Source organism: Sander lucioperca, chromosome 19 (assembly GCF_008315115.2).
Source record: "Sander lucioperca isolate FBNREF2018 chromosome 19, SLUC_FBN_1.2, whole genome shotgun sequence".
NCBI classification, from domain to species: domain Eukaryota; kingdom Metazoa; phylum Chordata; class Actinopteri; order Perciformes; family Percidae; genus Sander; species Sander lucioperca.
This window is the reverse complement of record NC_050191.1, coordinates 30,504,222-30,528,899: the sequence shown is the minus strand read 5'-3', so window position 1 is coordinate 30,528,899 and position 24,678 is coordinate 30,504,222. Positions and strand designations below refer to the sequence as shown.

Genomic DNA, 24,678 nt, shown 5'->3' with positions numbered 1-24,678 from the left:
GCACTGTAAACTGCTCCCTTGAGGGATTCAGAGAATGAATTTCACTACATGTACAGTATGTGTATGTGACAATAAAGTACCTTTACTACATGTGGGAGCTTCTGTTAACCCTTGTGTTGTTTTCCCGTCCACCATGAACTTGTCCTTCCAGGTCAAAATTGAAAATGAACTTCTGTTGGTGCTCTTTTCAATTTTTCAATTTTACTTTTTTTTTAATTCATGGTTAATAAACCTAACTTATATGACATTATACATATTTTTCTGTTAAAAAAAGCAGAAATTATGAATTATTTTGACTAATAGTTAAGATCACAGGATGTTGAGTGGATCACAGACTGTTTAGTTTAGTCAGGAAACTGTTTTGAAACCATTTAAACATTATTTTTCAAATGCTATAAAATTGAATAAAACACAAAAAATTCAATGAAAATAATCATTCATTTTACCTGCTAAGACATCCATGCATCCATGTTATTTTTGGGCAATATGGTTGAAAGAAACCCTTATTTCTGATAGAAAATTCAAAAATCGGGTCAAATTTGACCCAAGGACAACACAAGGGTTAAACTAAAACCCTCACATGGTTGTTCCTTTAACCTCTCTATGAATCACGAGGATCACAAACAGATGTCTCGGATCAATACTCGGGTCTCCTTACTTCACGTAACGTACTGGCTGCCCGTCCATCAGCGGCTCTTTTCTGTGAAAAGCTTTGTTCCTAAGGAGATTGAGGATCAATCAATTACTGCAGATACATGCAGACATTTGGGGGAAATATTTTGCTAGTGGAAGTTTATCTATTATTTTTAAAACGCAGATGGTTCAATACTGAAAATATACTCTTTTTTTTTTGTCCAACAGCACTATTAGGATGACTCATGACATACAAAACAGCATTCATGTCAGTGTTGAGATCTCCACTTTTTAGCAAAATTTAAATTTTGAGCTTTATTTCCTGCATTTTGGTAAATTTTCCTGCAACAATTTGTGGCTTTCCTGCATAAAGTTATGATGCAAATGTCTTTAATTATGTGAAGGTAATTATTGTTAGATATTTGGGGGGGGGGGGGGGGTTGCACTGTCCAGTTTTGATTATTGTGGGGGGGGGGGGGTTGTAACTGTCGTTGCGTCAGTAGATGCGCCGGTTACGTGTGTGATGGAGGCGGGCGCGCCCAGCATCATGTAAACAAACCGAAAACAAAATACTTCTAACGCGTCCCTGAAATTATAAATTGTATAATCTGTTGCATTTTACATTTCCACTGTTTAGAAACAAAAACCTGCTCCATTTTTTTCTATTACATTTTTCATGGGTCCTTCTGCTTCTTCCTTTCCTCCGGGAAAACATGACCGTGTTGCATGGTGGTATACGGCAGTAAAATGTAAGGTACATTGTCGGTTCACTCAAATTAGCAATGCATTGTGGGTATTTTATAGTGGACTATATAGTGAATGAAATTATCCGCGGCGAATTCAAACACCACTACAAAATGGCAAACACACTAGTGCACTATTCCCGTGATGGGGAACGGTTTGGAACATATGAGGGACATACCTGGAAATGAACTGCTGTCGATCCAGACTAGTTTGAAGCATACTGAGACTCTGTACTACCCTGGAAATCCAGAGTTCTCACGAGAGCACAATTTGAATTTGCTCAGCGAGTCACTCTGGCATTCAGTGATGATGCTCATTAACTATGCCCTTGTAGCCGAGCTGCACCAATCACATTGGTAAACATTGCAAGATGGCTACGGATGAACACCAGTTGTTTGAAACGGCTTTGGCCACTGCAATGAACGAGTTAGACTTGGCTTTTTATCTAAAAGAGGAACAGAAGATGGCGCTGGAATCGTTCCTTTGCAAGAAGGACGTTTTTACTGTGTTGTCGACCAGATACGGCAAGAGTTTAATCTACCAGTTAGCTCCGCTGGTAGCTAAGCGTATGGGGCTCTGGATACATCACCTCGTGTATTGTTGTGATTGGTCGTAGTGTTATCCATTTGCGTGCAGTGAGATCAAATGCATGCTTGGTGCTGCCCCTCGAGTTGGGCCATTTTCATTATGCATTGCCAGACCCTTAATCTTTCGGATTCGGGTCTGGATTTCCAGGTACCTTACATGGAAAGACGTTTGCAACTATGTTTTCTTAAAAGAAGTTCTCCTGAACAGGTTCGTACGAAACAACAATTCGTATTAAATCTTACGAAGATGCTACAACTGCCGACCGCTCATGAGACAAAGTTTAGCCGACTGGTCATTACAGTAACGTTTAGCCGACAAAACTCTCTGTTTTACTTTTATTTTCAAACGGGCCATGAACCCCAGTCTCCTGGGTGAAAGTCCTATGTTTGTTTGACCCATCCACCACCCCAACCTGCCTCCTTATGAGGAATTTGGCGCTCTTATACTTCCTGCTTTGCTCCCACCATAATTCCTACGGCCACTAGAAGGCGCCGGCACTATGAATGAAAAGATGAGTCGAAATTGCTGCTTGAACAAAGGACCTATGGTCTAAATTTCACTATAAAGGAATGATTTAAGGAGAATATTTGGGTCATTAATGTTAAAGTGTCTTCCTGTCTGCCTTTGTCTGTTTTGGTTTCTCTGCCACAGGACCTCTGGACCCCTCCCTTCCTCCCTCCAACCCCCCCTCAGCTCGGTGGCTCAGGTGTTGCTCTGCGCGGCCTTGCCGAGGTTTCTTTCAGTGATTCGTTATGCTTCGGCCGGGCTGCTGCTGCTGGGCCGGCGCGTGCCAGCTCACCGAGGAGGGCCGCGCCTGCTCGCCAGACGGCCTGCACGACCCGACAGCCTGCCACTGTCAGCCAGAGGCCCTGGAGTCACCGTCGGCCCTGGCAACCGGCCCCCTGCCCCGCCTCATCATCCAGGGACAAGAATAGGCAGAGCGCACGCACGCACGCACGCACGCACGCACGCACACACACACACACACGCACACACACACACACACATCCCTACTCTCTGAAGGCTTTTCATTAGCTGCAGTCATCAGGAGGTTGAGACTGAATGAGACAAGTGGAGGGGTTTACACACACACACACACACACACACACACACACACACACACAAAGATACTGTAAATATGCTAAAGTGATATTAAAACATTAAGGCTGCAAAATGAAACAGTTGTGTTGAGAACAGGGTTTTAGTAAACTGAAACTAAATAAAAACTAAAACCTGAAACTACATTGCCAGGTTAAAAAAACAAATAAAAATGTTTTTTAGCTATATACTGAAAAAAAGGAGACAGCATGAATATCCGTCAACTGTCATCGTGACATTGAAGCACAGATATTGAAAGGACGTGACATGAGATGGCGCTGTTCCGTAATTGCTTCACGTCGGACACTTACATAGCACAAAGATCAAACATTAAACATACTAGCAAACGCACACTGAAAACTAACTCAAAAGTCAAAACTATTATTCCCTTGTTTGAGAGTAAATCTGCAATAAAAGCCATACGGATATCGTATTATAACAATTAATTTGCATTATTATGCTCTGGCTTCCTGCAGCGGTGAAGAGACGAGCTGCTGCGACTTTCTTCAGCTGCTCTGGGACTCTAACACCTTCTCAGCCCAAACCTGGACCAGAGGCCCGACAGGGCTGGAATACATGCTGCTTCCTTTCCTGTGAAGGGAGTGGAGGACCCGACTACTGCTGCTGCTTCACATTAAAAACCAGGGAAACGCAGGGCGGCTTTTATTGTGAAGAAGCCATGACGACTTCTTTATTAAAATAACGTGAGTTTGTTTGACTGCACTGTAGTCTCGCATTGCCAGACCTTCCTCCACAGCGCTGCGGATGAGGGTCTGGCTAGTCCACACAGAATTCCAGGATGGGAGAAAAATGTGCTCTGGTTTGTTTCTTTAATCACAAATCACAATCGTCATGGGTGGCGCTAAGCGCTGGACGGAACAACGGTGTCTCTGGAAGGAACTTGTTTTGGTGGAACATGTGTACGTTCAAAGGTTGTTTTAGTCGTGCAACAGAAAACTCCAATTGGACAGATAGTCTAGCTAGTTGTCTGGATTTACCCTGCAGAGATCTGAGGAGCAGTTAACCATAGTCCTCATAAATCCACCGGAGTTTAGAACGCCAACACAAAGGAAGCCCAAGAAGACGGAAATCCGGCCGAAAAACGTGACATCTGGCAGAATTTCGGAGCAATTCCGGAAGTGGAACATCATGGATATAGACTAGTTGCACTGTAAACTGATACAATGCTGTCCTTCCACTGCTGTATTTCTGACAAAGCAGCTGCCCAACAAGTGTTTGCTGTAGTATTACACCAACACTTGATGTTCCCACGGTAACCCCAGGTTACATCAACCAGAAATAAAATCTACAACTTTAAGATTTGAAATTAATATTTAAACCTGACTGCTGGAGCTTTAACCCCTGAAGTCCATATTTACAGCGATTTGGGAATTAAAAATCTAAAATCTTTTGCACTCGTAGGAACTCCCTTTGTGCCGACAATCAGCCAAATGTTTAAAAATGAAATCTGTGTGTTTTCACCTCTCAGATTCCTTTATAGGAAGGCCGTCCGTCTGTTGCTATTGGTCCGTACGTACACATCTCTGCGTTGATGCTAAACAGGCGTTTGTTTCATGTCTGACTGTGTGAAGCAGGATTTCTGCAGAGACAGAGACAGAGAAGGAGAGACAGGCTTCAATCTGCTCATTAGAAATTCATTCTGAACAGCTTGTTATTATCTTTGGCCTCTGGATGTGTGAATAGATTTACAAGCATTAGGGCCGGGGCATTGTGCGGGGCATGTGTGGAGGAGGTCCTGGCCCCCTTTGTGTTTGCCCTGGCTCTGAAATCAGCTGCATCCCTCCTCCACATACCCCCCCCCGTCCTCCTGCCCCACCCATTACCTCAACCCTCTGAACAAAAGCTTACAGAACACACTGATGTTTTGCAGGATTTTAGGAATTACAGAACAGACGTGTGCTTTCAGCCACAGCAGATGCAAGAAGCTGTTCCCTAATTTCCACAACAACATGGGCAGTATCAAACCTGTCAGTAGAGACCTAGTTTAAACCCAATAAAAACTGACTTTACACAGTGACTAATGTACGGAGTGGAATATTTTAGGTTTGCAAAGATAGAAGATGACCATTAGACGCCAAAAGATTCTTTAGACAGATGACAGAGGTTATTTCCATCATGTTCTAAAACCATACGAAGATATAGGTTGTTTATTCCTACCATCTAATATGACCCACAGGAGCGTTTCATAAATTATCTAAACCAGAGAACTAGAGATTGTCCGATACCATTTTTTGCTTCCCAAAACAGATTCCGATACCTGAACTTGCGTATCGGCTGATACTGAGTACTGATCCGATGCCAGTGTGTCATATATTTTACTATGTTTTAACAACTGTATTCTACTATCCCTGTATGGATGTGATATGATTTCTATCATTGTTGTACGGTCTGGCTCGGGTTAAACTCTTTGTGAAACATGAACAAACACAAATAATGAACGCCATAGAACTTTCTTTTATTACTCAGTTTGACAGTCAGGTTGACAGTCAGGAAAAAACATAAATAAACTACTTTAAAGTAGATTTTCTTCTGGGCTAAATTACGTGGTATCGGATCGGTGCATAAACTCCAGTACTTTCCGATACCGATACCAGCAGTTATGCAGTATTGGAGGCTTTTCCAATACTGGTATCGGTATCAGAACATCTCTACAGAGAACAAAACGGTTGCGGATTCAAACATATCGTTAACGTTGTAGAACAGTCGCCACCAAAACTACTTAGTTATGAAAAGAAAAAAAGATCGTGGTTTGGGTTCAAATCAGACGGAACCTGACGCAGCTCCGTTTGTTCTGTAAAGTTTTAAAAAACTCACCATTTACCATTTATTTTAATTACGGAGACTTGGTCCCTATAACAGAATGTATGCCCTTATTTTTTAATGTAGAGTCGAACAACAAGGAAGTTGATAACATGATGAAATTGCTTTGTCTTTTAGGCAAATACCATATACACAAGGTCAGATTTCTTCAGTTTCTACCCAGCAAAAAAATAGTTTTATGGTGAACTTCAGACATTCTTTGACTCTGTGTGTAAAGTATTTAAAAACAAAAACAGCTTTAAAGACTTCTCATCTCCTAAGGAACACTATAAACGATATTGCCAGATAATTTAAGTTGGTTATTTATTTTTAAGACCTGAAACTGTAAACTGTATATTTATGTGCACATTGTGAAAATACTCCCTGTACTATAACGTTTTATTGTGTTGTAATAATCAAGGGGGTAAGCTTCTCCTCGGAACGCATAGCACCTATGGCGCCATTTTCATGCTAACAAGCGCTCACCTCCCGTTAGCATTCCATTGACTGCCATTCATTTTGGCGCCACTTTGACAGCGAATAACTTTACATCTGAAGCGTTTAAAGACTCTATTTGTCCATTGTTTATTTCTAAAGAAACACGACAATGTATAAAAGGCTCCAATGCCTTGTACCTCACGTTAAGCAGGCATTTTTGTAAAAATAGGCTAACGATTGTGTCATAACCATGCGTCTTACTGTGGCACAGTAGAGAAATTACTGTACAGTACAGGAGAAGCTCGCAGCCAGTTTTGACTCACATTAGCTGTTTAAGTTTAATTACTAATGTTAACTAGCATTTTAGTTAGCAATAATTAGCCTGTGCCTATGTTATCTCCTTACATATACCGAAAAGTGCTTCTAATATCCTTCACTGGTCTCCGTCCAAAGCAATGGGATCTGTTGGTCCATTTTATATATGTCAATGGTAATAATACTGTGTTGATAATAAAGATTTGCTCCCGTCATAACTACTACAGCCACTAGAGGGCGCCGCCACTATAATCATAAAGATGAGTTGCAATTGCTGCTTGAACAAACAACCTATGTGGGTGTTTTTTGTATGAAGTGCTGTGACCAATCGAACCAAATGTTAAAAACTGTCCAGTACTGAAAGATGGGAGTGAATCTGCTCAGGTTCTTGTCTTGTTTGCAGATAGTTTGTGATTTAAGTTTTTGAAGTTAAGAAAATCAAACAACCATCCATTCAGGGAGTTTAAATATAATTTCTGAAAAAACAATTTGGGTGCATTAACACATAGGGCTGGGTATCGTTAAAAAATATTCTATACCAGTACCGATACCGATACCATGACTTCGATACCGGTTCCTAAACAATACTTTTTTCGATACCAATTTTTTAAAACAAAAATAAGTTACAACATCATACATTACAGCACAAATCTTTTTATTTATTTTTCAGCCCCTGCTACGTGAGTCGGCTCTGTGTATCGTAGAGTTTTTCCTGCGTGTCCTTACGACGTGTAACGTTAGACAGCCAATCACAGACATGCTGCGTGCTTATTGGCTCACTGACGCTGATGAGATCTACTTCTTTATGTGTTTAAATTCTGGTACCTAAAAAAGTACTGAATTTGGTACCCAGCTCTATTAACACAGCTATAAGATGAACACCTGAGCTAAAAAGAATTTCCCATATACAGAGGCTCAGTGCTCGACGCAGCGGCCGCAGGTTTGGTTCCGACCTGATGAAGCTCAAAACTGTCCTGTCAAAAATAAAGGCCTAAAAATGCCACAAAAAAAAAAAATAAATAAAGAAAACTAAAGATTGTTCCTTCTCAATGTAGCTGCTGACACTCGAGTTAGGTTGTCTAAAACTTCACTGAGACATACTGTATCTCATTCCAACACAACGCACACATGAACCAAACTAATCCATGCTGTGTACAGGCAACCAGACAAACAGTTACACCTGTGTGTGTTAATTGTGTGTGTGTGTGTGTGTGTGTGTTTCATACATCTAGCACCTTTAGAAAGGGTGGTCCCCACAAGTGATTATTTTAAAATGGTCCTCATCCAACATGTAAACCAGTAAGTGTGTGTGTGTGTGTGTGTGTGTGTGTGTGTAGAGAGAGAAAACTGTTCCTCTAAATAAAGATACATTTACCAGATATGTGCATGCGGCATTTGCCAGATCTAATCAAAGAAGAGCTTTAGAATAAATCCAAATGTTGTTTGCATCTGAAGTAGGAAAAGCGTTGACAATAAAATGTATTTCTTGCCGAGTTTTTGACACTAGAAATTAAAAAGACTATGCTACATTTCATCAGCTGCAACTCCTGTAGTCCAGAAAGTCCTCTGTGTCTCTGTGCTGAGTTAATTATCTTTCCCACTCAGAGATCCTTTCAAGTCAACAAGGCGATTAAGGTTTTACTTGAGCCCTGCTAATTAGAGGGGAGATGGGTATCACAGCCAGCTGGATCCTGCTCTGCAACGCTGATCAGCTGCACACTCTGACCTTGGATGTGACGTCGCAGGTCCAGCCTGGATCTACACGATGCATTTTAGTTTACTTTATTGATAAATTCTCAAGCTTGAATGTAACAGACGTTCATTGAAGCTTTAATGCGTACCTCTTTGATATTAATGAACGTCCGTTACATTCAAGGCATTGCCAAATGAGTTGCTATAAAGCTAATTAAGACTAGTCTGGATTTCTCAGTATGGTTATGTTCAGAAGATTGTGGCGTACGGTGACTTTCCCACGCAGAAACTCGAGTGAAGATAATGACCTCTTCTGAAGAGTCCATGTTTTTTTTAATCCTCCGTGTCCTCCTTGGCTACTAGTAACTGTGTGGAGGAGGGGTGGGGGTGGTGCACGATTATGGAAGGCTTGAATCATGTGGACGCGCCGACAGTGTTGTTGTCATTACTTAGAATTCTTCATGGGGGTGACAAAAACTACGCGCTATAGCTTTAATATAAAAAATGTACGCACTGAAGCTCTAACTCCAGCACCCGCATGTGAAATGAACAAAGGTCACAACCACTCTACAAGTAGCAACAGCTAAAACTTAATCTGCACTTAAACCACACTGTTCCTTTGTGTTGGCTTGTTTCACTTGTTGACTCTCGACGCCACGCTCGCCTGCCTCTGACACCAACACCTGCCGGCCTGGAAAATGCCCCCGACGTTTGTTTGACTTCCCTCGGCCTTACGGAGCAAGGCCGGTGTTTACTCTGTCTGCTCCTGCCTTTTTCTTCTTTTTCTTTTTTTGTCTCTTTTGTTTGAGCGTGTTGGAGATAAGAGGAGGCGCGTGCAGGGGAGCGGCAGCTGGGAGAGAGAGAGAGAGAGAGAGAGAGAGAGCGAGAGAGCGGCCATGATGGAGGGCAGAGCGGAGGAGGAGGAGGTGAAAAGATGCAAGGACATGTTATAGATGACCGAGATGAGGGAGCTGGTGTGATGTAACTCAGCATCTACACATCAGGAATTTATATTCTCCAAACAGTCTGGAAACAGCGTAGTACATTTTAAATGTGTCTTTATGTTTAAATAATGTGCTTGTAGGACAATTTTATCATCACAATTGTTTAAAAACAGTCCATACTGGCCAGACATTGATTATTATTTTTGTGTCTAATTGGACATGGTTTTTATTGGATTGGACGTAGGGCTGGGCGATATGGAGAAAATCAAATACCACAATAAGTTTGACCAAATACATAAAGATACATACAAAAACGATATTGTTGGGTTGACAATTGGTGATTTCACAAAATATTTTCACACTGAGATTTAAGATAAATAATCACTAATAATAATAATAATAATAATAATAATAATAATGTGGATACAATGAATAAGTGGATAAAGGCAAATATTAAAACAGCTAGTAAGTCTGGTAAGTTGAGAAACTTAAATCACTTCACTGTAATGCAGCCTTTAAAACCAGGAAAAGACAACACTTGTGTCATATCACGATATTACGATATCCAAAATCCAAGACGATATCTGGCCTCATATATCGATGTAGATATAATATCGATATATTGCCGAGCCCTAATTGGATAATTTCAATTTGAAATCTAGGTGAATCAACAAGTCCTTCAAACCACACGGCAATATCAGTTGTTTATTCCTAGCCTCACGGGAGCGTTTTCCATCCTCATATCTAAACCAGAGAACGTAACGGTTTGGTTAGGCACCAAAACTACTTAGTTAAGTTTAGAAAAAGATGGTGGTTTGGGTTAAAATCAGACGTAACTTCACTTCTGGTTACGCACGTGACGTAAAGTAAAAAAAAAAAACTTGCCGTTTACTTTTATTTACAAACAGGACACAAACCCCGGTCTTGCCACTATAAACGTAGTCTATATCCATGACCTTGCACGACTAAAACAACTTTTGAACGTACACGTTCCACCAAAACAAGTACCTCCCCGAGGCTATTTTGCAGAGGCACCAGGGCTCTGTCCAGCGCTTAGCATCGCCCAAGATGATTGTGATTGGTTTAAAGAAATGCCAATAAACCAGAGCAGGTTTTTTGCCCATCCCAGAATGCTGTGTGGACTAGCCAGACTTTCCTACACAGCGCTGTGGAGGAAGGTCTGGCAAAGCAAGACTACTATAAACATAACTGAGTCATAATTCCTGCTTGAACAAACAACTTATTTGGGCATTTTTTTCAGGGGAGGACAGTCTCAGATGAATGGATGGATAGTTTGTTGGCTGGTTGTATGGATAGATTAGTGGACTGATTGATGATGGATGAATTGGTGATGAATGATTGGACGGGTGGAAGGATGGAATGGTGGATGATTGGGATAAGGAACAGCATGGATGGATGGGGCTGATGGGAAATGCAGTCTTAATGCTGAGAAACATGGGCATTGTTAAAGGCACTTTTCCATCTGAGTAACGCTAAAATACAAAAATAGAAGCTTTAAAGTCGACAAATGTTGCTGTTTATCTTGTATAAGTGCGTCCACACGCTGGAGGCTAACAAAAACAGAGTCATTTATCTACACACACACACACACACACACACACACACACACACACACACATGGTGTAACATTACTCCCTGTCCTGGACTAACAGCATTAGAGAGCAGTGATGTCTGATTAAACCAGACAAATCGAATCACATCGTGTCGCTTTCATGTCTGATAACAAGTGAAGAAAACACACAACAGCAGAACAGAGCGAAGCAAAACCACCAGCAACAGATCTGATGAGGAAACAGCAGAGCAGCTGTGATACGAGGACACATTAGAGGAATCATCTGTAACCCCTAATTTCTAACAGGCGCGTCTGCGCTGCCTTGTGTGCCCTGCGAGCAATCGCGGCCATTCAAGTCAATCCTTGATGTTCCACCAGCTGCGCCACGGCGCGTCCCAGAAGCGTGCGTGAAGCGTACGTGAAGCGGCTCTCCGCTCCGCTAAAGATACGCGTCAGGTCTATTTTCACGTGGGCAGGACGTGAAACAGCAATTTCATTCATTGTGGAGGTTGCGGAGGACGGAACAAAACCGGAACGCATCACAGACAGTGGAAAAACACTTTTGCATAAATAATCTTGGTCTCCTTTCTATATTAGCTTTGATTCAACCTATGAAGCCATTTTCAGAGTTTCCTTTCACAAACTCTGAAGGACAAGACCTGGGCTGCTTCTCAAGTCTCTTATTTGATATCTCCTCGCTGCTCTGCTAAACCGGAAGTTGTTCTGTCCCTCCTTCGTAAAGGCCGTCTCAAAGCTCTTATTCCCGCTCTGAGGATATAGGATGGAGGAGCAAAGATAGAGGATAGACGATAGAGGATAGAGGATGGAGGAGGGATCTCTGAGGAGCTATGATTGAGTACACACAGGAGCAGCGTTTCCGGAAGCCGTGCAGCTGAAAGCCGTTTGCTAACCCCCAATTTCCACCGGTTGCGGAACAGCTCCGGAACGGCGGCGGAGTCATTAGGTTTCCATTATAGTCAATGTGTGTATTTCCACTGACTGCAAAACGGCTGCGTTCCGACTGCGTCCCAGCTCCGTCAGTCTGCAGCCCTCCAGAGCAGATACGCAGAGCTACTATTTTTGACGGACGCCGGAGATTCATTCAATTCAGCACAATTCAGATTGTGCGGGACAGGAAGTTGAGCACAGAAACAAAATAAAACATCCGGTTACTTTTCAAAATAAAATACACCGTGCTCACAGCGGATCATATTTCCCTGCACTACACCTTGAAAACACAGAGTTGTTTCCCCTCTACTCCTCTGGATGGAAACATACTGTTGTTGGTTTTGTGGTTCTATTCTACGTGATTTCGCGAGATCTAGTGGGTCCTCGTGACTTCAGCTGTCAGTCATGGCCGCAGCCGTACCGCAATAAATCCGGACCTGGTGGGTATTGACGGACGGCAGAGCACGGAGCCGTTCCGCAGCCGTTCCGCAACCGGTGGAAATGAGGAGTAACTCCACCCATACAGCTGACTAATTCACGAGACAATTCATGAGTGCCACCACTCATCACATCCCCAACCGGTGCCGTCAGACACCGCCTACCAAGAGTCTGGGTCTGTCCGAGGTTTCTTCCTAACAAAAAACTACTACTACTACTCTATCTGTAAAGTGTCTCGAGATAACTCTTGTTATGATTTGATACTATAAAAAAAAATTTGAAAAAAATTGAATTGAATTGAATTGAGACGCTTCAGAGGATCCCTCTAAAAACACATTTCCTTGATTCCTCTCTCCTCGCATGATTTCCTCGCATCTCTCCCATACTTCCTTGGTGGGACGGACTAAGATGCGAGGAAGGGATGCAAGTCAAGGAAACAGGGATGCAGTTGGACGCATGGGACGTACCCCTGGACTAGAGGCTAAACCTGCACCTCCTCCACAAATGGGCAACAGGTTCCATCGAACTAAAAGTCTTTCATCGCCGTCCAAAACAATGATTTTGATTTTGATGGCCTGATAAAGAAATGCTTTACCCAGTTTGGTGTGGAAGACTTTGACACGTCTGCACAAGAGCCCTGAACCTCAATCACATCCAACAGCTTTGGGACAACAAGTCCTCCAACCATACAAGGAACTGCTAATTAGCAGTAAATGCAAAGCACATAACAGCTGAGGCTGATGGGAATGTCTTTAGTTCTGCAGGTATTTGGTTATAAAATAAAGTACTGAACAAATTAAAATGTTTGACCTGATGATGGCGCTAGATGAAAAAGTTAAAGGTTCACCAAAGTTGTTAAAGTTCATCCTGAGGGGAGCATGAATGTGCGAACTAAACTTGGCAAGTCATCCAACAGTTGTTAAGATATTTCACTAAAAAACAGAAATGTGAAACCTAATGGTGGCGCTAGAGGAAAAATCAGAGGATCACCAAAGTGCTTTTCAGGATTCATCCTCTGGGGAACATGAATATCTGAACAAATTTTCATGACAATACATCTAAAAAGACTGAAGAAACATGTAATCTTGAATACTTAAATATTTACTGTTGTAGCTCGGCTGTGAAACATGTTCTGTTTAAGGCGCTGCGACAGCTGCTGCTTTCAGCTCCGACTCTTTATTCCTGTGGAAACACTGTTGTGGTCCATTATAGAGACAGAGTGTGTGTGTGTGTGTGTGTGTGTGTGTGTGTGTGTGTGTGTGTGTGTGTTATCTATAGCTCTTATCTGCAGTCTGCTCCCCAGCTGGCTTACACCTGCCAGAGCCACACAAGGAGGGAGACACAGACTGATGGCCTGCCTCTGTGTATGTATGTGTGTGTGTTTTAAGAGCTAGAGATGGGGAGAAAGTGTCAGCGTATGTGTGATGGTGTGTAGTAGGGGTTAAGGTGAAAGTGTGAGACAAAAGGTTTCCATCCAGATGTTGTAAGAAAGATGAGTTTGTTTCGATCAACATTTGTTCTGTCTGTAAATGTTGTACAACTTCTGGCAAATGAATGAATTCCATTTTTAAAATTCAACATCTACATTTTCACAGTATGCCGTCAAACTCCATCTGCTGATGAAGATGTGGTATGATTCAAAAGCTCTTGATTCAATGAAAGAATATTGGCATAAAACGACAAGTGTTCATTGTCAGAGTTGGAAATCACCAAATGTTACAGCGGGAGACACATGAATCAGGAGGTTTGATCTGAGAGGTGACATTAGTAAATGGAACAGATAAAAGTAAAAAAGCCTTTTAAGAGTCGATGCGAAAGGGAATCCATTAAAAGCTCATTCATTTATTCAGGACAAAAAGACGAAATGGAATTATTAATTGACATTTAAAATTCATGTCAATGCAAATAATCAATTAACAATCTCAGAAGACGTTTTCAATATAAATCAACAAGTGATTAAATTAAAAGGAAGGCCATGAAGTTTGTACTGAGTTTTGGAAATGGCAGTTAGTAATGTTCAGTGTCGTAGAACTGAAAATGTTTAAAGGGTTCAAAACTTGCACTTTCACTGTAAGTTAACGTTTCCATGTCGATCAAAAAAAACCTGCAATTTAAGGGTTGTTAGTAACCAACCCGTTCTCACTCCGAACTCGTGAAATACGAACGTTTGGGCAGTGGCTGTCAGCGTCAGATACAACGTAAAAATCACCCTTCATCGTGTGTGTAGAACGCACTGGGGAGACCAGCAGCTACACGGCGCTGTAAGATGACGTAGTATTAAGTAGCGAGTAGTATGAAAGCCCGAAAATCCGCATAGGGAGGTTGGTTGGGGTGGTGGATGGGTCACAGGACTTTCACCCCGGAGACCAGGGATTATGTCCCGCGTGTCATGTTTCCTAAACCCAACTGTCCCATTCTTATTTTCTTAAACCCAACTGTCCCATTCTTATTTTCTTAAACCCAACTGTCCCATTCTTGTTCCGCGTGTCATGGAAACGTACCTTTTTATAAGCCCACCCACGACCTTTTCCTTAACCTAACTGCGTAAAAAGTGACGCCAATAGTCCCGACCCAGAGCATTTAGATAAAGCGCGTTTAGATATGACGCTAAAGGAGACTTTTAGCGTCAATAACGCCAAAGGCACCTGACCAAGCGTCTGTATTTTACGCGATGGGAGTGAGAATGTGTTGCAGTAACAAACCTGAACAGCTGAGTCAATTTCCTCCACGCTTGTTGCCATTTTTTGTCACCATTTTTCATGAATAGCCATTGTTTTTGGTACATTCATAATCCTGCCTACAACACTCGGATTGTTTCATTGTTGCTCCAAACTGGCTCAAACGGATGTCATTAGAGAGGCGAAGTCTGTCCCCTCAGTGGACAACCATGGGACCTTTTTTTGGGAATAAAACATGAACGGTAGTTAACGAGAGACTAATTATCTATTGATGCAGTTTGAATTGAGCCGTGAATTGTACATTTATCCATTTAAAAGATAGTTTTCCAAGTCAGGAAAGTCTCAGTTTGTCGTAAAACTGTTGAAGTGTAAGACTGTGAAAATACGTAATTAAAGAGACACCCAAAAGTCGCGTAAGTGACGTTATAACACACTCATTTTATGATATTTATTACTAAACAGCAGCAGAGCTGAGAACATTAGCACAGCTAGCGAACACTCACGGCTACATTAGCCTTCTAGCTAACAGTCTGTTATCACAAGCAACCAGGTATTTCACCCTCCGTTTAAAACTCAGTTGAGCTAATATTAGTCTCGCTGAAGCTACGATGCCCCTGTGTTTCGTACCGGGATGCAACATTACTCACACGAGGAGACATCTTGCTCGTTCTTTCACCTTCTGGCTGATAAAAAGACGCTGGATAAAACACATCCAGTAAGAAAACGTTACGTGTGTGTGGAACAGAGCTAAGTTATTTAGCTAGCTAGCTAGCAAGGTGAGGGTATATTGTTCAAGACGAGAGATGTAGTTAGCGTAGTTAGCGGTTTCACAACAGGGTTCAACGCTAAGGTTTTTTTTCACTTGTCTGGTCGGGCAAGTAAAAAAAAATTCTACTTGACATAAGTCAATTTTTACTGGCCCCTTAAAAATAAAAACATCAAAAAATATCGAAAAAAAGAGTCAGACTTTGGAAAAAAAAAGAAGTAAAAAAAACATTAAAACGTCAAAAAACGTCAAAAAATAAAAAAAAAAGTTAAAAAAAAAAGTTAAAAAAGTAAACAAAAAGAAAGAAAGAAAGAAAGTAAAATGTTGATCACATCAAAAGTGTAAAAAAATGTTTAAAAAACCTAATTTCTTGATTAGGCAATGGCAAATTCAAATCAAAGGATTATGATACAATGATACCCAAACTGGTTATATATATATATATATATATATATATATATATATATATATATATATATATATATATATATATATATATACACACAACCCGTTCTCACTCCTAACTCGTAAAATACAGACGCTTGATTATTGGCTGTCAGCGTCAGATACGACGCAAAAATCACCCTTCAGCGTGTGTGTAGAACGTAACGGGCAGAGCAGCAGCTACATGGCGTTTGAAGATGACGTAGCACTAAGAGCGACTACGGTAGCAATAGTATGAAAGACCGAAAATCCGCATAGGGAGGTTGGTTGGGGTGGTGGATGGGTCACGTTTCCTGAACCCAACCACTTTTCCTTAACTGCGTCAAAAGTGACGCCAATAGTCCCGACCAAGCGCGTTTAGATAAAGCGTGTTTAGATATGATGCTAAAGGAGACTTTTAGCATCAATAACAACACCAAAGGCACCTGACCAAGCGTTTTGCTTGCCTAAAGTGGCGTTTAACTTGCCCCGGGCCATCGGACAATCCTAATTGTTGAACCCTGCTCCATCAAACTGAGACTTCCTTTCACTGCAAAATAATCTTTTAAATTGACAAACGTGTAATTCATGGCTCAATTCAAACGGGATCAAAGATTATTTGTCTCTCACGGTTCACTAACGTACATAGTTTTTTTTCCAAAAAAGGGCCCCATGGTGGTCAACCGGAAGAGGAGGGACTTCGCCTCTCGCCCCAACAACAGACCAGTTTGGATCGCTGAAGAAACCACAGATGTGGCGGTAAGTCAGGTTACTTTATACAAGTTCTTTACACGTTACTGGGGAAATTAAAGCCAAAGCAAAACACGATGAACAGTAAAGTTGCCACTACAGAAGAACATCTCTGATGAAGGCAGCCATATATCTGTTTTAGAAAGGCTGAAAGAGAAAGAGAAGAAAGAGGAACTGCAGGAATGTCTTTCAGATGCAGAAATGTTTGTTGAGTGCTGAACCTCTGACCTGACTTCTGACCTCCGGTAAACACAACTGCTTACTCTACAGTGTGTAGGAAACAAACTATCCTCTCTACATGTAACATTTACACGTAACCACAAACAGAACATGATGAGAAACTAAACCAGTTCACTGTCACTTAGCTCTGATGTCATGTTTAACTTTTGGAGTCAGTTATTTGTACATACCTGCATAGTTTTAGCTTATTTTAGCTACTTTTCCTCCAGTTTAGTTTCCTTTTTACTTAGGTACATTTTACAATGTTATATTGCTAAAAATAAAGTTAAAGTAAAAGATCTAAATACTTCTTCCACCACTGTGTACAGCATACAGTATGTTTCATATTTATAAGCTTAACTCAATGTCATTTCCCAATTCAATAATGAATCATCCAAATATAAAAAATGGACGTGATGTGGATGTGAAATGGATAAAACAGAATTAGTAAGTTAACAGTTAGTTGTATTTTCTAGTTCTTGTGTTCATAATATACTATAAACGCTCTTAGTTTCTACTTTCATTTTGTATATTTTGCTCGATAAGCAAATGTTCCTCCATGCTGCTGTTGTGTATGAACATGTTTTGTCTTCTTTTTTTTACCAACATCAAATTTGTTGGGGCAGCGATACGGTATATGATGTAAAACGTGATATTGTACTCGTCTTAAGTTGTGTGGGATAACCAAGCCAGTCATATATCAGAATAAACAGAAAGTCTGACATCAGATATGTCTGGATGGAACGTTATCTGTCTAAATACCTTCACACGTGACGTGCTGTTTTCAGGGGTCTAACTGTCATTCAGGACACCATGTGTTTATTCGGTGGGAATTCAGCAATTTAATGACCCTGAGGTTTTTTACCATGCAACAGGAAGTACTCGCAAACTTTACTCAAGTACAAGTTACCTACCACACTGTAGAGATACTCTGTTACAAGTAAAAGCCCTGTTTCTGTAAAAGTACACAAGTATTATTAGCAAAAACGTTCTTGAAAGTAAAAGTACTCAGCCGATAATGTGCACGTTTTAGAGTAACTAGCAACTATCAATGAAGTGGTGTAAAATGTACAGTAATTCCCTCTGAGATGTTAAGATGAAGTACAGTATAGAGAGGCATAAAATGGAAATACTCCAGTAAAGTACAAGTACCTTAAATTGGTAGTTAAGTACAGTATTTGATTTACATTCCACCACTTGCAACACATTGTTTTTAAAGGCTTATTCTGATATTTTTAGACTGTTTTAAGATTTTGAGTTTTAGGCCCAAAAAAAAAATCATTAATAAAGATAAAATAAAAGGAGTTTTTGTTTTATAATCTGTACGAAGATGAAATATTTGGTTTTTAAGCAGCATTTAAGTTGATTTGGGGTTTAAATCCAGCTGTCAAATACATTTATGTACATGTATGTTTGAAAACCTGCAAAAGACAAATAAGACGGAACAAAAACTGTTTCTCAGTTTGGTTTTTATTATTTTTGGACATTTAGCAAAATACTGCAGAAACATCCAAAGCAGTATAAGAGCTACAAACCAACCAAACAAAATAAATAAATAAAAATAAAATCAATGATTGCAATTCAGTTATGTATTCATTCAGGAGCGGCTGATAAAACTCGTTGATTGCTAAGATGTCACTTGAGCACACCGCCCTCCTTGCACCATTTCTTTTTCTTTCTTTCTTTTTTAAATATAAATTAAAGAAAATAAATTTGGCTACATCATAAAAACACACGGCAACAGATCACAGAGCACACAGAGCAATAATTTACACAAATAACTTAATAAATACATAAATAAATAGAAAGAAAGCAGTTAAGATATACTGTATAGTGGTTATACAGAAGGCTTTGTAAAAAATAGTAATCATATCGTACCCAGCCAGTGATAAATAAGTAATCAAAAGACAATCAGATCAGTTTAAGGCAGTTTTACAGCAGGAGTTTCTAATCCAAAAGGCATTACCGGCTACACTAGTTTGTACTCTTTTTTTAGTTTTCAGGCAACAGCTACTGATCCACAGATCCACAAGCTATGTTAAAGCTAATCAGAGTGATGAGATTGAAGGTCTTCTCAGGCCTGGGAGTCCTGCTTTGTGTCGGCTACAGGTCGTCCCCTCTCTTAGGTCTAGAAGCTAATAGCACTTGTGCAGAGATGCTAGAAAAATAAATTAACAGTCTAACGCTTTAAGTGTTTGAAGTAAAGGGGAGAGAGATAAAGGCCAGGGTTCAAACACACACCCAGAACCTGCTGAAGTGTCCTTAAGCAAGGCACTGAATCCCTGCCAGCTGCAGGTGAGCGGCTGACCTCTGACCTCTACAAATATGGTGCGTGTGAGTCACATTGTTTGCTGTAGGAGTTACGTTGCAAAAAATATCCTTTCGGTTCTTCTGCTTCAACGAGTTGTCAAAACATGCCTAAAAATGGGGATGCCAGGAATCATTCCTCTTTATTCTTTTATGATTTGTGCATTTGCTTGAATCAACGTCCCAAAATAAGACCAAAAAAAAAAAAAAAACAACTGGCAGATTGTTAAAGGAATTTTGTGTTGTTTTTTTTTTTCTACCAAATAATTGAAACTAGAGAGAAAATAAAGCACTCCCATCAACAGTGAAGTCAACCAGAGTTACAGCTTCTCACCAAAGTGCCATGTATTTTCCCCTTGATTTAAAAAAAATAAATGAACAAAATGAAGGTTTTAGGAGCCCAAGCTTCTTTTTTTTTTTTTTTTTTCAAACGGATATTTTTGCAGTGTGACCCTAAAATCCTCTCAGGAACAAGGCTTGTATCTGACAGTGAAAGCAGCCTTTATTCCCGGATCAGCAGGCGGGGCGGAGCGGCATCTGCAGCAGGATCACCTGCCGGTTCTCGGACGGGTGGCATTTGTTGATGTGTCTGGTGAGTCCCGGGGAGCTGTAAAACACGGCAGGGCAGTATTTGCACGGGTAGACCTGCGAGGAGTGCAGCAGGCGGATGTGCCGCTCCTGGCTGCCTCTGTTGGAGAAGTTCTCCCCGCAGACCGGACACATGTGGCAGGCGGAGGCGCTCAGGTTTAGCGGCGCCGCGCTCTGCTCGCAGGCAGACGCGTCCTCGTCCTCTGCCGGTTTTGGGGAGCCGTGCTGGGACGCAAGGTGCTTCCGCAGGTACGCCTGGCGTTTAAACTTTTTCCCACAGTGATTACAATCATACAGCCCTTCCTCTGAGCCGGACTCGGACGGCCCGGGGCTGGGTGTGTCCCTGTCACTAGTATCCTTCGTTTCATCCGACGCTGTCTTACCGGAGGCAGCCGCCTTGTCGCTCTCCAAGTGTTGCCCACCAGAGGATCCGCTCTGCGGCTTCGGTTTGTGCCACCGCCGGTGCGAGGCGAGGTTAGCCGGGCAGCTGAACACCTTGTCACACTCAGGACACCTGTACTCAACCCGGACTATCCTGGAGCACTTGTGCTGCGCCAGAGCCAACGGGTCCGCGTACGCCTCGCGGCACAGCTGGCACACGAACTCGCCCAGCGGGACGTTGTCCCCTCCGGGCAGCTGCGGTCTGGGAGGCTTCTGGTCCACCGGAGCCTCTTTAATCTTGAGTCCGAGGACCGGAGACGTGGTGACATCATCCTCAAAGTGCAGTTTCCGGATGGCTTTGGTTTTCTTGGACTGCGGTTTGCCTTTGCGCTCGGTGTCGCTGGACGGCCGTTTGGTACGGGCGATGGGGAGCGTCGCGGTGGATGTGGCGCTGGCTTCGGTGCGGTTGCTGTTGCTGGAGCCGATTTTCAGGTCCACTGGGGCAAAGAGGTGGTCCAACGCGGGGAGCGCTGCTGGTGCGGGGAAAGACTCCGCGGAAACCGGTGATCCGAGGTTGAAGCGTCTCTCGAAGTAGGAGCGGTCGTAGTCGTGGCTAACGGGGCGGGTGGGGCTGTAGAGCGCCTGATACACCGCCTCCGGGTTCCCGAATTGCACAGGTCTGGCTACATGCTCCGGTGCCGTGGCAGCAGCCCCGCAGGTGGGCGTCGGCGTCTGTGCGCGCACCGGGATGGAGGCGAGAGGCGCGCAGGAGGGCAGCAGCGGCGGCGCATTAATAGCCGCTGTTTGCTGCGCGTCCTCTTCGTCGGAGCGAACCCGGTAGGACACCGGGTTTGGTTTCTTGTTCCTTTTCACCAAAAATCCTCTCGGCATTTTAACGCTGGACGGAGAGCTGAAGGCACTTTGGATGCTGCTGCGGGGAGAAGAAATCCACTTTCAGCCGCGCGCGGACAGAAACATCTGATGCGTCTTTTTGTTGTCGTTTCCTGCTGCTATTGATCCTCTGTTCTCCTCCCGAGGTGCTTTCACCACAACATAGCTGCACTCTTTTTAAAGCGACATGATGACATTGTTCCCGTCCCCCCCTCGTTGACTCATCCCCGACCAATCAAAAGGAGCCGAGTTCTCCCAGTGGATTTGGGGAGTGGGTGTGGGAGGATGGAGAGGCTGATGCATGAGGGGTGGGGGTTTGCAGATTGCAAAGCAGATGTACCTGAGGGTTTTATTGTACTTCACACGCGCGCGCGCACACACACACACACACACACACACACACACACACACACGACCCGGGCACACGCCAGGAGCCTCCTACTTTTACGGTCTGATGCGTTTGTAAAGAAATCTACACGTGCCCCGGCTTTGTGTGTCTCTGTTGGATTGGGGGGGGGGGGCGCTCTGATTTGTTCAAGAAGGAGACACCCGTCCACATAAACGATGTCAAGAAGAAGTGATTAGAAAAAACAATGAGTAAAAGTGGAAAATGTAGAACTGAAAGCTGGAAATTGAGCTCCAGAGAGGGAAGGCGCAGAAAAAGTTATACGGAAATGTAGAACCAATTTTGTAAATTCAAGTTAAAATGTATGAGCTCGGGTTTTCAGAACACATAATTGAACCGTTTTTTTTTTCAGGACTGTGCAGGACTTGCTGTTCAGATTTTAAAATTCAAGACATTTAACGACTTTCCAGGACAACTCAAGATTTGAAACGCGCTTTTACGCACTGAATGATGGAATTAAATTCGACCAGCTTCATAACCAAATGGCAAACCCCTGTGGCCCGGCAGCATGTGCGCTGGCGTGACAGTTAACTCCGGACATATGAATCCGTCATTTTGCGCATACATAATTAATAGCGAGAGGAGGGTTTCCTGCTTTGCATCACAATGGCTTCGCTTGTGCAATCTGTAGACCCGCCGTATTGAAAAGGAAATTGCACAGTTGAGGAAAAAAAAAAAAAAAAAAGAAGTAGTGGGGGCCCCCAAAAGCAATCTGGCCCCCAGATACGTCGGCGCGTGCTGTGCGTAATCAGTGCGCTCTTTCTGTGTCACCAAATGGGGCAAACCGAGATTATCTGCGAGTTAAAACACAGCAAACCCAATTCCTGCAGGTCAGATATGAGTCTGTCCTCCACCGTGAGGGATGATGGGATGTGACCAGGGTCGGTGCTGAGCTCTAAATGGTTTAAAATGAAGGAACGTTTGTGCGCACGTTGATGGAAAGCAGCAGGTTTCAGTTGATGTCTCAGCGTTGAAGCTCAGGATCAGTTTGACTGTTAGGGTGTTCAAACTCGGAACTGAAATACAATCAAGTACCACCCAAATGCTATACTGTTATCTCATCATAATATCATCAATATAATCATAATTCTTGTTTTTTTCCCCTCCATTTTCATGGGTTTGTGCTTTCAAATTTGGTTTCCTCTGAAGTAAAAACTCACCAGACACCTTTTGTCCATTATTGAGTCCTTCAAGTCATATTTTCTTAATAAAAAGTCAACAAATTAGCCAGTGTGGTGGGATCATTTCAACCTGTTTCCAATCTAAAACAACTTGTTTCAAGAATTTTCCTGAATCGACAAGTCATTTGACTTGATTCTAGTGCAGCAACCTGCCATATTCTGTCTTGTTTTTCAAGCTTAGGATACTAACTTAGACCAAAATCCTGAAACAAGTTCATCTTTGATCCGTTTTGACTTTTAGGACTCAATACGAGATAATAAAAAAAATACTTTAAAAGATTTATCTGGCAGTGGGTAAGTCTTGCTCAACATTTCATTTAGTTTGTGAAAACAATTTTAAAACTATATAATAAACACTGCTCAATATACCGGTTTTTGAAACCACATATAATGCAATTTGAACAGATAAAATACACAAAGGTAACTTGTGACTAATAGCTCGAAGCTAAATACCACTAATGATACATGTCCTTTTTATCTTATCTTGGATTTATATTGTATCTTAAAAAAAGATTCAAAATCCCATACACAATTCAGGATAATCTGGTTGTTTTTATCCTATAATATGTGACTTTATATGTGGACACCAGCAGAGTGTGTGTGTGTGTGTGTGTGTGCGTTTCTCTCAGCCTGGGGGTTGTTTGTAGGTGCAGACATATGTTGTTGTGTGTGCGGTTATTTTCCGGACAGGCTTCAGCTCAGCCTCATTAGCATACAGCTGTAGAGTGACACCCTGCACCCTCCCCCTCCTTCTCCTCCTCCCCCCAAAAAGCTTTCATCTCCAGCCGCTATACGAGCCGCGATTGGTCATGCTGCTGCAGAGTCATACTCACAGTTACAGTTGGCACTTTATGGAGGAGAGGTCTGTGGAAATACAAAACAGAGGAGTCAGATCTTCTCATTTTACTTGTATTAAACTATTTTCTGTGCATCATGAGTTAGTTCCCATACTCAGATAAACATCAAAGTAGGGAGCTAAGACAATTTTACGTGTACATGAGAAAAAAATAATTTGATCAAATTAAGGAACAAATCAAAAGGACTTGACATACCAAAGAATCTTTCAGTGACTTTAACATAACTTTAGAAATAAGTATTCAGATCCTTTACTGCAGTAGAAGCATTCAAAACCTTGCTTGAGTGACAGTATTTTCATTAAAATGCAGTGAAATGTTCCCTGTCAGTGTTTTCCTCTTCTATCGGATGTTTCTGGATTAATATCACTGCTGCATTAATGTATTTGTTGCATTTTCCTGCTGTAGATTTTGAGGTTGTGCTCATTTGAACTCCTTTATATACTGTTGGGTAGTTTAATCTGCAGCGATGAATCATATTCCTGTACGATGTTTGAAGCATCGCCGTCCTGTGAGAGCCATGTATGAATAATTCAACATTCTTGGAAAATAATGCTCATTTCCTTTCACTACAAGAGTTAGAGAAGAACGATATCAATCTGACGTCTGCATATAAAGAGGAACCTGCCGATTTATATCACACTCCCTTAACATCGTCAAACTCATGATGGACAGAAAAATGATTAAAATTGACAAAGCCGAACCAGAGATAGTCTTTTTGACACCACACATCCTTCTTCCATGTCAAAAGATGGCGCCTCCATCACCCACAATGCAACTTGACCGCTGACCGTTCAGTCAGGAGATTGTGGTGTGTTATGCTAGCAGCTGCTAATGTATCCTGGAGCCTCCAGCCTGCAGCAGAGATCAGCTGCGGGCTACAGAGCAATGTTTTTAAAGGAACACGCCGACTTATTGGGACTTTGTCTTATTCACCATAACCCCCAGAGTTAGATAAGTCTATACATACCCTTCTCATCTCCGTGCGCGTTGTAGCTCTTTC

General features: G+C 42.1%; 2 protein-coding genes across 2 annotated transcripts in view; both read right to left on the bottom strand.

Annotated features, from left to right (window-relative positions):
* The window catches only part of LOC116045413, a 977,204-nt gene that overhangs the window by 18,055 nt on the left and 934,471 nt on the right, over positions 1 to 24,678 (bottom strand). The gene's annotated exons all lie outside the window — the stretch shown is intronic.
* insm1a (insulinoma-associated 1a) lies at positions 19,063 to 23,077 on the bottom strand. The gene is made up of 2 exons (XM_031293054.2): positions 22,910 to 23,077; positions 19,063 to 22,827 (listed from the first exon to the last, which is right to left on the bottom strand). Exon 2 carries the CDS (start codon positions 21,232 to 21,234, stop codon positions 19,888 to 19,890), a length of 1,347 nt encoding a protein of 448 aa, XP_031148914.1. The 5' UTR covers positions 21,235 to 22,827; positions 22,910 to 23,077; the 3' UTR covers positions 19,063 to 19,887.